The 14,640-nt window shown below is 42.8% G+C and overlaps 2 protein-coding genes across 8 annotated transcripts in view; both read left to right on the top strand.

Annotated features, from left to right (window-relative positions):
• GTF2H2 (general transcription factor IIH subunit 2) overlaps nt 1–10,118 on the top strand; it is a 39,054-nt gene extending 28,936 nt beyond the window's left edge. For all 7 annotated transcript variants that reach the window (XM_037032440.1, XM_037032436.1, XM_037032439.1 and 4 more), the window contains exon 17: nt 10,046–10,118. In XM_037032440.1, coding sequence (XP_036888335.1) covers nt 10,046–10,110 — 65 coding nt within the window. In that variant the 3' untranslated portion in view covers nt 10,111–10,118. The remainder of the gene's footprint in view (nt 1–10,045) is intronic.
• Nucleotides 10,119–12,781: 2,663 nt separating this feature from the next.
• NAIP (NLR family apoptosis inhibitory protein) overlaps nt 12,782–14,640 on the top strand; it is a 40,739-nt gene continuing 38,880 nt past the window's right edge. The window contains exon 1 of the mRNA XM_037032435.1: nt 12,782–13,359. Within this exon, the coding sequence (XP_036888330.1) occupies nt 12,795–13,359 (565 nt within the window). The 5' untranslated portion in view covers nt 12,782–12,794. The remainder of the gene's footprint in view (nt 13,360–14,640) is intronic.

The following is a 14,640-nucleotide window of genomic DNA, read 5'->3' on the forward strand; positions in this document are numbered from 1 at the left end:
ACTGCCACTCACTTGCCCCCTCTAGCCCCACTCTCCAGCGATCTCTCCTGTGAGACTGGGAGTTTCTTCCATCTTCGCAACCCCCACAGAATTTTACAGCCAGGGGTTTTTTGGGTCTTTAGTTTCCCAGTCAGCCAGCTCTTCCTCGCCCACGAGGTCCACCACCTTGCCCCGTATCCTCTGTTCCTAGCTGCCTGTCTCTACCCGTCTTATGGTCTGGATGAATGTTTCTTTAACTTCTTGGTTGTTGAAATTCCATGCAGTTTGATTTTCTTGTTTTGCGTTTTTAATCAGGTGTTTATTGTTCTTAAATTGGTTGTTATTCTTCTTTTGGTTGTGTGAAGAAGTGAAGTGTTTCTACTTATGCGTCCTGTGTCTTGGCCAGACCTACATCCAAGATTGCTCTATCCAGCAAAGCTAGCATTAGAATGAAAGGGCAGATAAAGTGGTTCTCAGATAAGATAAAATTCAAGGAGTTCATCATCACCAAGCCCTTATTATATGAAATGTTAAAGGGACTTATCTAAGAAAAATAAGATAAAAAATATGAGCAGTGAAATGACAACAAACTCAAAACTATCAACAATGGAAACTAAAAAAAACCCCCAAAAACTGAAACTAAAACAAACTAAGCAAACAAGTAGAACAGGAACAGAATCACAGAAATGGAGATCACATGGAGTGTAATCAGTGGGGAAGGGGAGAAGGGAAAAGGGGGGAAAATGTACAGGGAATAAGAAACATAAATGGTAGGTACAAAATAGACAGGGGCAGGTTAAGAATAGTATGGAAAATGGAGAAGCCAAAGAACTTATATGTATGACCCATGGACATGAAATAGGGTCAGGGGGGCGGTGAATGCCGGAAGGTGGGAGGGTACAAGGTAGAGGGGGGATAAAGGGGCAAAAATAATTGAGACAACTGTAATAGCATCATCAATAAAATATACTTAAAAAAAGAAAATAGAACCTGAGACAAAGAGGGAAGTATTGTTTCTTTATATGGGAAGTTCAGGAAACTGAGGGTAGGGAAGAAAAGGGAAGTAAGGTAAGGGAAAAAATTGATGCAGTGTGTTACCACGGCTTGGTGACAAGAGGTGAAGATTCATAGGAGTGTCTGAGCAAGTGTGTTCACTTGCAGTGTGGAACTTCTCCAGAAGGTTTATAAGGAGAGACTGCCTTTCTGAGCAGTCCATTGAAGGGAGGAAGGGAGGGGCAATGCAGTTTTCCAACTTCTCCCATCTCACATTTCTCATTGGCTAAGGTTTGCCACACAAAACTGTGTCATTGCGTCCTTTGGTAACTTCTCAGGAAGCCAGATCTCATGCTCAGTGGTGTGACATTGCAGCCAGTTCTGGGAGGCGGCGGGGAAACTCAGATCACGTAGGCTTGGTGTACTTCAGTTGGGACTCCAGCTTGCTCAGAAAGCTGGGCCAAGGCAGCAGCAGTGTGGAGTGGGAGGCAGGCAGCACCTTGGGAAGAGGAAAATGGCCAAGGGAGTCTGGGGAAGCATTACTTTATCCAGTACTCATTCATTACATGAAAATCTGAAGTGAAGATATACATACCTTAACCACCCATGCGTAATATACTTAACCTCATTTACCGCCTTCCTCGCTTGTATGTTTTTGTTGTATATTCTTTTTCTGTTTCACAAGATATCAATACTTGTTTTAATTAGTGTTTATTAAGATTTAGTTATTTACCCCTTTTGTGGCTCATTATTTCTTCTCATATCTCATCTACTTAAGATCATTTTCCTCCACCTGAAGTACATCCTTCAGAATACACTAGTGTTCAAGGTATATAGTAAGCTTCCTATTATGTACGGAAGAAGGAAAAATAAGAATACGTAGATTTGTGTTAGCTAAAAGAAACATTGGAAAACAATAGAGAAAAACATTTTTTTTGAGCTGAATTCCAGGATTGGTCTTTATTTTTTTTAAGCATTTTTAAAATTTAATTATTGTTCATACAATATAGAAAATTAATGAAACAAACCAAAAGTAGCTTCAACAAAATTGACAAATCTTTAGCTAGATTGACCAAGGAAAATGAGAGAGGAAACTCAGATACAAATATTAAGAAAGAAGAGGAGACATCACTGGACCTTCCCAACATACGATTGTATGGGAACAACTAGGGGAAATAGTGAGTGCTACCAGGCACAGGGTTTCTTTTAGGAGGGATGAAAATGTGCTAAAATTGATTGTGGTGATGATTGTTCAACTCTGAATAATACTAAAAACCATTGAACTGTACACTTTAAATGGGTAAATTGTATGGTATGTGAATTTATCTCAATAAATTTGTCTTTTAAAATGAAACACTGGGAGAATACACAGGGAGCTAATAAAAGTGGTTGCCTGGGCTCTGGCCAGGAGGCTCAATTGGTTGGAGCGTCATCCCATATGCCAAAAGGTTGAGGGTTCAGGTTCTGGTCAGGGCACATACCTAGGTTGTGGGTTCAGTCCCCAGTCGGGGTGCATACAGAGGCAACCAATTGATGTTTCTCTGTGTCTGTCGGCCTGTCTCTCCCTTTTTCTCTAAAATCAGTAAAAACATATCCTCAGGTAAGGGTTTAAAAAAAGTGTTGGCTGGGGTGGGGTGTGGAAGAGTGGAGGAACACAGGGCTGAGACTGAAAATTATTTTTTTTAAATATTTTATTTATTTATCTTTAGAGGGGAAGGGAAGGAGAGAGGAAGAGAAACATCAATGTATGGTTGCTTCTGGTGCATCCCCTGCAGGGAACTGACCCCTGCCGGAAACTGGCCTGCAACCCAAGCATGTGCCCTGACTGGGAATCGAACCGCGATCGTCTGGTTCGCAGGCCCGCGCTCAATCCACTGAGCTACACCAGCCAGGGCTGAAAATTATTTTTTTAAGTATTTTTATATAGTTTAAATTTTTGTAAACAAATTATTCAAAAATAATAAAATTTATGGAATCCTGGGAAGTTGTGGTGAAGTAAATGAAAACCATGTAGCTAATGTTAGCTGTCGAAGGCCTGAATAATAACACAAAAAACAATCGTGTTCATCAAATAAGGTGGTAAGTATGGAGCTGGAGGTGGGAGGGGAACTATAATAAAGTTTCTTTTCATTTATTTAGGTCATGGTTCAAACGATACATTTTCCACCTATATGTGACAACACATGGCCTGTTTCTATTTTGTGACTTTTGCCCTTGAGAATAGCTACATCTGTAAAGGTGAAGATGGCAGTACTATTTGAAGGCTTAGTACATCCAGATTCAGGGAAGGATCCCTGGACTGAACTGGTAATTAGTAGAATTTATTAAGGGAAACTTACATAGTTGGCATATCTTTGAGCAGCTGCAAGACAAAATAGCCCTGTGCTGCTCAGAAGGTGCCCAAGAATTTATACAGGACAAGGTGAGATAGTTTCCAGCCCTCGTACATGACTAGTCCCAGGTACAGGTGAGTGCTCCATGTGACTGACCAGGTCCGGACGATGGCCTGTTCCAGACACCAGCATGTGGTGGGAGGCAGGGCAGGAGTACTGGTTTGTGTCAGAAGGAGCATCGATTATGATCGGACTGTCACCAGGTCAGGTCAGTGGGCAGATCTCGTGGCCCAGGGCGGCACACAGGTCAGGCAGCCGTCTTGGAACAATCTCTTGCTCCTTCGAAAGGCAGAAGAAAGGTGATTAGATTAAAAATGTGTCAGTCTTTAAATTTTTAAAGACTGGTTCTTATATTTAAGAACCATATGTGACCCACTGCCATAATCAGAACAGTGAGGGGACAGTGACTTCTCGGAATGGCTGTGGGAAAGAACCATAAATATTGTGTAAGATTTCTCAATAGTTTGTAACTTCCTCGTGGTCCTGGTCATCTGAGTTCAGCAGTTTGTATCTCTGTAATGATTGTCAAATTCATAACATGACATGATTTTTTTTAAAAGATTTTATTTATCTATCATTAGAGGGGAAAGGAAGGAGAGAAATATCAATGTATGGTTGCTTCTCATGAGTCCCCTGCTGGGAACTAGCCTGCTGCAACCCAGGCATGTGCCCTGACTGGGAATCGAACCGCAATCTTCTGGTTCACAGGCCCGTGCTCAATCCACTGAGCTACACCAGCCAGGCAACATGACATGATTTTAAGTGGTGAGAAAGAAAGGATACAGCCAGTCCTTGGGAAGTGGGACGGTCTAATTGCAGGCCTTCAGTGAGTGGCAGTTTAGGAGAAAGGGCGAGAAGTTTGAGTTCGTGGGACCTACAGTAAAGAAGAAAAGGGCATGGGAGATTGTCACGCTTCTGAATAAGCAGCTTGAGACTGTCCTGTTCTTTAAGAATAGAAGATTCGTTATTTTCTTTCTGTGTTCTGTTAACGCTGTTCTGGGGAGATCTATTACAAGGTGGGCTGGGGGTTCTCATGGGGTCCTGAAGGGATTTAAATTCTTGATTTCACCCAACTAAATTGCTGTTTGAGTTACACCTAAGGCCAGACCCCTGAAAACAATACACAGTTTGTTCAGTCACTAATTCCCTCCGTCAACCTGTACATCTGCTATCTATCTGACAGGATCCTAGGCAGTAGGACACAGACACCAATAAGAGGACATAAACCCTACCCTTGTGGATCTGTGAATCTCCCAGCCTAGAAGGGAGACCTATGAAGGAGTCAGTGGGGAAGTGCAAATAATAGGCCGAGTGCTGTGGGCATGCAGAGGAGGAGCTGTGAGATGGGCGTGGATGCAAACTCAGTGCATCGAGGGGCCAGGCAGATGAAGCAAGTCAGTGAAAAGGGGCAGGGTGCCGCGGAGTGGTGGTGTCTCCAGAGCACTTGTTTCATCTAAAAGAGGCAGCCTCGAGATGCTGGGCCCAGGGTTAGAAGAGAGATGTAGTTTTCTCTTTATGTCCTTTTGTACCTTTTGAATTTTATACATGTGCACTTGCTACTTAGCCCCCCAAAAAGCTTTTTTAAAGGAGATAACCATTACTCAACCCCTGCTTATTTTTTTCCTTCTAGGAATGTAGGTCTCCTAGTGCCATATATTTTGGTATTTAAACAGAAACTGGCTCTGGCTGGTATGGCTCAGTTGGTTGGAGTGTTGTCCTGTATACCAAAGGGTTGGGGGTTCGATTCCCAGTGAGGGCCCCATGCCTGGGTGGAGGGTTTGGCCCCTGGTCAGGGTGCTTATGGGAGGCAGCCAGTGGATGTTTCTCTCTCCCTTCCTCTCTCTCTAAAATCAAGCATATTTTTTAAAAGGGAGAGAGAAACTGAAAAATTGGGTTTTTGAGTGAATTCTCCTGAGTGTTAAATGTTGGTGTCTAAGTTTTAAGAACCATGCAAGTTAAATAAAATTTATTACGGGCCACCAGTTTACAAACTTGGGCCCAGCTGATCTCTATTCTTTATCACCAGGACAGAGAATTGTAATTTTCAGGTGTCAGGCTTTCTTAGGATATATCCCTCTTAGGGGATAATACAGTTTAAATTTTTAATATTAAGAATTGACTCTTTGGAGGAAGAGGAATCTATTATGGATCAGTGATTTTAAGGGTTACGCCTGGACTTGTAGGACCCGTAGCAGCAGCATCACCTGGGGACAAGTTAGAAATGCAGATTCTTGGGCCCTGTCAGACATACTGAATCAGATATCCTGAGGCTGAGCCTCTCTGTGCTAACAGATCCTCCAGGTGTTTGTGCTAATGCTAAAGTTTGAAAACCACCGCCTCCATTAGAGAGGTACAGAGGTAACTTAAAAACAGGTCCTGACAATGGAATTCTACTGAACTGAAAAAGAAAAAATTAACTCAGGTAACTACAGAAAACAAATCCCAAACATGGAATTGCTTTTTCATTTCTTTAGATTCTCTTTAAACATTAGTGGGTTTGTAGGTACACTAAGAATTTTTTAAAAATCAAGTTGAGTTGCAATTAGCATACAGTAAAATGTTTCCATTTTTTAAAAATATTTTATTTATTTATCTTTAGAGGGGAAGGGAAGGAGAGAGGAAGAGAAACATCAATGTATGGTTGCTTCTCATGCATCCCCTGCTGGGAACTGGCCCCTGCCGGGAATTGGCCTGCAACCCAGGCATGTGCCCTGACTGGGAATCGAACTGCGATCATCTGGTTCGCAGGCCCGAGCTCAATCCACTGAGCTACACCAGCCAGGGCAAAATGTTTCCATTTTAAGTGAACAGTTTGAGGCCTTTTGGCAAATGTATACACCCACGCACTGACCTCCACAATAGAGAGAACATGTTCATCTACACTGCTGGCCCCTATATGCCAGGACTTCCAGCACCAGATACTGCCGCTCTGTTTTCTATCACTGGGATTAGTTTGGGCAGTTGTACAATTTCTAATGCGTTGAATCACACAGCACGTATGACTTCTTTTACTTAGCATGATGTTTTTGAAATTCATCCATGTTATCTGTATCAATAATTTGCTCCTTTATACTGCATGTTAGGATCCCACTGCATGGATAATTTATCATTTGTTTATTCCCAGTGAACACTGAGGTGGTTTCTGGTTTCCTGGTTGTTGAATAAAGCTACTATATTCATATTCACATATGAATAAAGCTACTATAACATTCCGTTATAAGTTTTTGTGTGTTTCATTTTTTACATGTTGGAATGGAATTACTAGGTTGAATGGTAAATGTATACTTAACTGTACATGATGCTACCCAACTGGTTTTCCAAAGCATTGCACTACTTTGCACTCCCACAAACTATACATTTATGTGTGTGTTTGTGGCACTCAGTATTTTAATTCACTTCCTTGGGGGATTTTCCCCCCTCCTGCCATACTGGTGTATTTGGACCTTGTTCCAATGAAGGCTGTGCAGAAGTTCTCAATGGCACTAGGAGTAAAAGGGCAGTTCTTTCAACTCATAGAGGGTGTCCAGTAAAAATCTACAATGAACATCATACTTAGTGGTCGAACTTCAGAAGAATTCCTGCCAAAGTCAAGGATAAGATTGGATATTCATTATCATCTTATTAAGCAACATGTTAAATCAGTGCCACAAGATAAAATAAAATGGCTGTAAAAGACAAAACTGCCATAACGTTCAGATAATACAAATATTTGCTTAGAAAATTTAAGAGGACTTACAGTCATATTACAAATAGACTAGAAGGAGTCTTATGTATCATGAATAAACACTTAAAAAATTCCAGTCATAAGGGCAGCAAAACCTGCAAGGTACAACAATAAATGTAGTGGGCGTTGGACAGAGGGCACCCAGCATTATGGAGGAAACAGGCTTATTGTCAGGCAGAAGGGTCAGCAGTGTGGAGAGGCTGCAGCAGGCTGTGTCATTGAAAATGGTTCAAAAGAATGCCCTCCCTGTAACATCATGTCATTACAACAGTTAGGAAGGGCCAGTGAACACCTGGTCGACTAATAAGGATTGCTTCTTGGCTGGGTAAACGACCTTTTGACCAGAATTTAAGCCGAGGAGGTGACACGCCAGGGCCGCTGGCAAGAGCTAGAGGAAGCTTTGCTAACTCAGCATTTTGCTCAAATACCAAAGTGGGGAGGGAGTGTGTTTTTTGGGATACCTGTGTTTGCCTTTCCTTAAAATCTAGCGTTTATGGCAGCATCACATAGTGGTTGAAAGTACAGACTCTGGTTAATCTGAACCCCTATATGCCTGAGTTTCCTCGTCTGTAAAATGGAAATAACAATAGCTGCTTTGTTTAGACTGTTAGTGGGATGACATGGACACATCTAAAGTGCTTAGAACCGTGCCTGGCTAGTAGTAGTATCTAAATCACTTTTAGTTCTTATTTTAATAAATACACAACATTGAAATGATTTTTGAAAGTATAAACCCAGAGCCCTGGCCAGTTTGGCATAGCTGGTTAGAGCATCGTTCTGTAACCAAAAAATCCCAGGTTCAGTTCCCAGTCAGGGCACATATCCAGGCTGTGGGTTTGATCCCTGGCCTGGATACGTACAGTCCCCAGTCCGGGCAACCAATGTTTCCCTTCCTTCCTCTCTCCCTTCCTCTTTAGAAACAATGAAAAAAATATATCCTTGGGTGAGGATAAATAAAATAATAATAAGGGTAAATAAAAATAGAAATAAAAACTCAGAAAATTAAGAAACCAGGAGACCACCAGCACATAGAATATTTTAACAAATTTTGGGAGGTGGAAACTCAGATGGAATAGTGGTATTTGTTCCATTCTCTTTCTTTTCTTTCTAAAGATAATTAAATAAAAAATCTTATTTAAAAAAAAGAACTGGTCATTATGCTCAAGGAACATCCCAAGTGTGCTTTCAGCTGCTAGCAGGTAAGTTGAAATCATTTTCTGAGGGGTTCCTCTGACATTTAGGGCTTCTCCAGCCTAAATCCTGGATCCCCGGTCTGGCCTCCATAAAGTAAAAAGCTTAGGTTCAAGTCACAGTTATGTGGCTTTTAATTAGATTTGTAACCATAATTCTGACCAGTCAGCTTTTAAATGGCCTACTTTAAAAAATTATTGATTTTTTTTGAGAAAGAAAAACATCAATTTGTTATTCTACTTATGTGTGTATTCATTGGTTACTGCTTGTATGTCCTGAGAGGGGATCAAACCCACAACCTTGGCATTTCATGACAATGCTCTAACCTACTAAGCTACCCAGCCAGGGCTAAATGGCCTACTTCTTGGACATAAATTGAAAACTGAGGACTGGTATACTTTTGAGAATGGCTGGCAATGTGAAAAATAAGCGCCAAGGTAAATAATAATAGCCTTGGAGGAAACAGATAGTTTAGGCAACAGATGAACTAAACATTAATACTGACAAAGTTAATTTATCAGGACCCACAAAATGGAGGCCATCCTCCTGGCCTGGCCCAAGTCACAAATCTAAACCTGCACTTATGGAACACAACTGTCATGGAAACTTAACATACACAAACCACAATCCTCCAGATCAGCTTTAGCTAGTCTACCTTCCCCTAGAAAATAGGACTGTGGTTCTGTCAGGACACCCCCGCCCTCCTGGCCAATCCCACCCTGTTCCCCACCACCCCTCCCCCTTAAAACTCGCTCCTGCCCCAGATCCCCCGGGACGGTGCCCTGCTGCGGGTGAGGCACTGCGCTCGCCTGACCNTTTAGCTAGTCTACCTTCCCCTAGAAAATAGGACTGTGGTTCTGTCAGGACACCCCCGCCCTCCTGGCCAATCCCACCCTGTTCCCCACCACCCCTCCCCCTTAAAACTCGCTCCTGCCCCAGATCCCCCCGGGACGGTGCCCTGCTGCGGGTGAGGCACTGCGCTCGCCTGACCCAGGGGCTGCTTTCCCTTGAATCAAGGGCATCAGATTAACTTGCTTGGGTTTTGTCATTTGATAGTATCATAGGAGACATAGAGAAAGATTGAGTTGGTTAAAAAAAATAAGATGTCATAAAAATAAAGAGCAGCCAGAACAATAAAGAGCGGTGGGAAGTTAAAAGTGTGATTGCTGAGATTAAGAATTGCTGTGGGGAAGTTGGAAGCTGATGGAGAGGGAGCCTCACAGGAAGTAGAGCAAGAACACTAAGAGAGAAGGGATGAGGGGAAGGAATACGAATCTAGGTGGTCAGTTAAACCCCCACCTGAATAATGGGAATACTAGAAAGAGTGAAAAGGTAATAGCAGACAGTAGGAAATTATCAAAGAACATCATAGAAGATAATGTCCTAGGGCTGATGGGACAGTGACATGATCAGATTGAAGAGGCTGAATGAGTGCCCAGTATGATGAATGTAGACAGACCCAAAACTATACACATTTTGAAGTTTTATAACCCTGAGGATAAAAGAGAAAATCCTCAAAGAAACTAGAAAGATAGAAACTATCACCATCCAAGGAATAGGACTTACACTGAACATTAACCAATCTTAACTGTTTAGAGTGAAATACTTCCTGTTGTGGGACTTGGCAAGTTGTGTTACTCCTTCTGGGGCCTGACTCAGCCTTTTTGACATGCTGCGTTAGAGCACTTGCTGGAAGTCTCTCAGTGAACCGCAGTTTGTTTTGAGTTTGGTTCTTCAGATAGGTTTTCAGTGCTTCTCATTCAAGGACAAACACCGAGCGTTTGTACTCAGGCCACCCATTCTCCTTCCATTGACTGGGACTCTGGATAAACTGCTCAGTAAGTAAATTACCATCTCTGGCAGAGCTGCTTTCCTTCCACATCTAAAGTTATAGCTCTCTTATTTCTCCCTTTCAAAAAAATTTATCTGTTTATTTTCCGAGAGAGGGGGAGGAGAAAGAGAGGTAGAGAAACGTTGACGTGAGACAGAAACATCAGTTGGCCATCTCTTGCCCAAACCAGGGACCTGGCTGGCAACCCAGGTATGTGCCATGACCAGGAATCAAACCAGCGATCTTTCAGTTCTCAGCCTGGGGCTCAGTCCAAGGAGCCACACCAGCCAGGGCTTATTTCTCTTATTTTTGTTTCTCTGGAGCCAAGAGGCCAGGCACTGTGGTCACACAGACTTGGGTATAGATCCTAGATTCACCGCATAGTTGCCTCAGCTGGAACTCTAAGCTTTTATAGTCAAAGGACATGAAATCTGGAAAGGGTCTTGGATATCTCTCCCCCTCAGAAATGGCCTCCAGATCAGCAAAACTGACCACCGAACCAGCCAAATTGCTCCCAGCTGGTCTGTTGCATCCCTGTACTTATTTGTCTCCAGGGAGGCTAGGAGCTGTGGTGCTGTCTCTTGACCAAATCTGAGTGGAATGTCCTAACTAATGACTAATGTCGTCCTGGGCTAGGGTCTGAGACAGACCAGAGGCAGCCTGGACCAGCTTTTCTGCTTTTGAGACTGGTCACGCAGCCTCGTTTTGGGCACCTGACTATAAAGGCATAACAGATCCCTCCTCGGAAGAGACTGGTTTCTTGAGACCGAGATATCTTGCATATACCTGGGTTGTTCATTACCTAAAATGCAATGCAGCCTGTGCTATGGAGTAAGGCCCCCAAGAACTGTGCCTGGAACGGAGACTCTCCAATGTTTGCCTGTTTTTTCGATTTTTATTTTTGTATTTGATCCTTTGCCCGCATTCAAGTTTTATGTAAATATGTTACATAGAGTCATGTGGTTTTTTCAATTACCCAACCCTGTGTAATTGCTGAAGACAGCGCTGTGAATGGGATAATTGAAACAGTTTTTGGCTTTATAATTTAAATAATGGCTAAGGCTTTGCTTGACAGAAAGAAAGATGAAAAGTGGGAGAAAGATTTAGAACCACTCATGGTAGGCTGGCTGCTGAGGAATTCCTGGTCTGAATTCCTTCAAATACTGTAACTATTGATGGGAGGGAAAGCACAGCCATGGACTGTAAAGGTGGTCAATCCAGAGTCAGAGAAAATAGGTAAGTGGATTAAAAGAGAAATTTAGATAGAGGGGAAGTCAGCCAAGAATACTGTACCTTGGCTGGTTTGGGCTGCTTTCTGGCAAAAATGGAAGTAACTACAAAAAGCAAAAATGGAAGTAACTACAAAAAGCCTTAGGCTGCCAACACCACCAGACTTTAGCTGGTTCCTTCTGTGAAGGAAAGGGACATGAGGCCAAAGGAGAGGTGGGCAGGCATTTTTTCTGGTCATAATGAGATGCCCTTCTGATAGAGAACCACTAAAGAGTCACTACAGGGAATGGGCATCGAGAGAACTGAAACAGAGGAGGTGTTTGATCCAAAAGCGAAGTCACCCCGTAGCTGAAGGGTTGCAGGTTCGATTCCCCCTCAGGGCACATGCCCAGGTTGCAGGTCCAGTCCCCTGTCTGAGAGACCAGGAGATGCGTGTGGGAGGCAACCAATCGATGTTTCTTGCTCACATCCATGTTTCTCTCTCTCTCTCAAGAGCAATGAAAAAAGTGTCCTCAGGTGAGGATTTTAAAAAAGAGCTAAGTAACCCTAAGGACTGAGAGAGCTGCTTGAGGAAATAGTGCTGAAACAGATTTAAAAGCATTATTGACAAAGAAGCGCTTTTCCTTGTCTTGGGCACTTTGAAATGAAGGTCATGCTTGGTGTTAATCAAGATCTTCTGTTCACTGCCACTTTTGCAGAAATGGGGGTAGATGGGCAAATTGCATATCAGCTGAGTTGGGTAAAGGTGGGAGCACATAAAACACATCTTGTAAAGTGGAACCATCTAGTTCCACCTGGGGGCATTAAGTGGAACGCTCCCTTTGAGACGTCTGAAGTGCTGAGGATACAAGCAAGCACCTTTGGACTTGTGATACGACTACACTGAGGTGTCCCTTGTTTTGTGCCTTTGACGTAACTGGTGATTGGTGCTGTGCTAAGGGGGTCTCCAACTGCTTGGACTGCATGTGTGACCTTACCGGTCGGGGGGCAGGCAGGATGAACTGAGAGAGGCTGACCTATTAGCATATTTGCTCCAACTTGGGCTGAATGTTGAATAGAAGATCGGTATGATTCAAAAGAAATGAAACAGTTGAAATAAAAGGGTTGAAGAAAATCTCAGTACTACTCAATCCAATGGAAATGTCCATTAACCTGCTTTTCTTTCACTTCTAAGAAGACAGCCACTCACACCCTGGCTGGTGTTGCTCAGTGGATTGAGCACGGTGCCTGTGAGCCAAGGGGTCACCAGCTTGAGTCTCAGTCAGGGTGTGGGCCTGGGTTGTGAACTGGGTCCCCAGTAGAGGGCACCAGAGAGGCAACCACACACTGATGTTTCCCTCCCTCTCTTTTTTCTTCCCTTCTCTCTAAAAAATAAACAAACATACAAACAAATAAATAAATGAACAGACAAAATAAATAAATAAATAAAAGACGAAGCCAAAAAAAAAAGAAGATGGCCACTCAGGAGGAGGCCACTGGAGAGATTTCCCAGCACGATTATGCTTCACTCCTGGACCTGTCTGCTCTGCTAGGCATCGATGCTTTTCAATATGCAGAGGAAATGGAAAAAGAGGAGCAGAAAGAACGAGAAAAAATACAGAAAGGCTTTAACTCAGAAATGCGCAGTGAAGCAAAAAGATTAAAGACTTTTGTGACCTATGGCTCCTACAAGTCATGGACGCCACAGGAGACGGCAGCCGCTGGGTTCTATTTAACTGGCGTGAAGTCCAGGCTGCAGTGCTTTTGCTGCAGCCTCGCCTTGTTCCAGAGCAGCCTCCAGAGACTCCCCATAGAAGAACACAAGAAATCTCGTCCAGATTGTGAGTTCCTTTTGGGCAAAGATGTTGGTAACATTGCCAAGTACGACGTAAGAGTTAAGAATCCAGAGAACAAGCTGAGCAGAGACAAAGCAAAGTACCAGGAAGAGAAGGCCAGGCTGGACTCCTTCAAAGACTGGCCGTTTTATGCCCAGGCGACATCCCCAGGGGAGCTCTCAGCGGCTGGCTTTGTCTTTACAGGTAATTTAAAATCTTTTCTGAAGTATTTCTCTGAAGTTTTAAGTTTAGGTTTCATTTTTCAGTTGCACTATGTTGTGAGTTTTTCCTCACTTGTTAAATGTATTTGATTAGGTCTATTTTATTGTTTCTTTCTTTTTTATTTTTTAAATATATGTTATTGATTATGCCATTACAGTTTTCCCATTCCCCCCTTCATTCCCCTCAACCCTGCACATCCCTCCCCCACCATTCCCCTCCCTTTAGTTTATGCCCATGTGTCACAAGTTCTTTAGATTCTATATTTCCCCCACTATTCTTGCCCTCCCCCCTATCTATTTTCTACCTACTGTCTATGCTATTTTCTGTACCTTCTCCCCCCTTCTCCTCCTCCCACTCCCCTGTTGCTAACCCTCCATGTGTTCTTCATTTCTATGGTTCCACTCCTGATCTAGCTGTCCTCTTGGTTTGCTTTTGTTTTAGGTGTGGTTGTTAATAACTGTGAGTTTGCGGTCCTTTCATTGTTCATATTTTTCATCTTCTTTTTCTTATAGAAGTCCCTTTAGCATTTCATATAATAAGGGCTTGGTGATGATGAACTCCTTGAACTTGACCTTATCTGAGAAGCACTTTATCTGTCCTTCCATTCTAAATGAAAGCTTTGCTGGATAGAGCAATCTTGGCTGTTGGTCTTTGGATTTCATGACTTGGAATACTTCTTTCCAGCCCCTTCTTGCCTGTAAGGTCTCTTTTGAGAAATCCACTGGCAGTCTGATGGGAACTCCTTTGTAGGTGACTGTCCCCTTATCCCTTGATGCTTCTAGGATTCTCTCCTTCATTTGAATCTTGGGTAATGTAATTATGGTGTGCCTTGGTGTGTTCCTCCTGGGGTCCACCTTCTTTGGGACTCTCTGAGCCTCCTGGATTTCTTGGAAGTCTATTTCCTTTGCCAGATTGGGGAAGTTCTCCTTTATTATTTGTTCAAATAAGTGTTCCACTTGTGGCTATTCCTCTTCCCCTTCTGGTACTGCTATAATTCAGATGTTGGAACGTTTAAACGTGCCCTGAAGGTTCCTAAGCCTCTGCTCATTTTTTTTGAATTCTTGTTTCTTCATTCTTTTCTGTCTGTTTGTTTCTTTCTTCCTTCTGGTCCACTCCCTTGATTGGAGTCCCAGTTTCCTTTCCATCACTATTGGTTTCCTGAGCATTTCCCTTCATTTCACTTAGTTTAGCCTTCATTTGTTCCTCTAATTTGTGACTAAAATTAACCAGTTCTGTGAGCATCCTGATCATCAGTATTTTGAA

The sequence above is a fragment of the Sturnira hondurensis genome, unplaced genomic scaffold (genome assembly GCF_014824575.4).
Source record: "Sturnira hondurensis isolate 20B ecotype Veracruz unplaced genomic scaffold, ASM1482457v3 Scaffold0021354, whole genome shotgun sequence".
Taxonomy (NCBI): Eukaryota; Metazoa; Chordata; class Mammalia; order Chiroptera; family Phyllostomidae; genus Sturnira; species Sturnira hondurensis.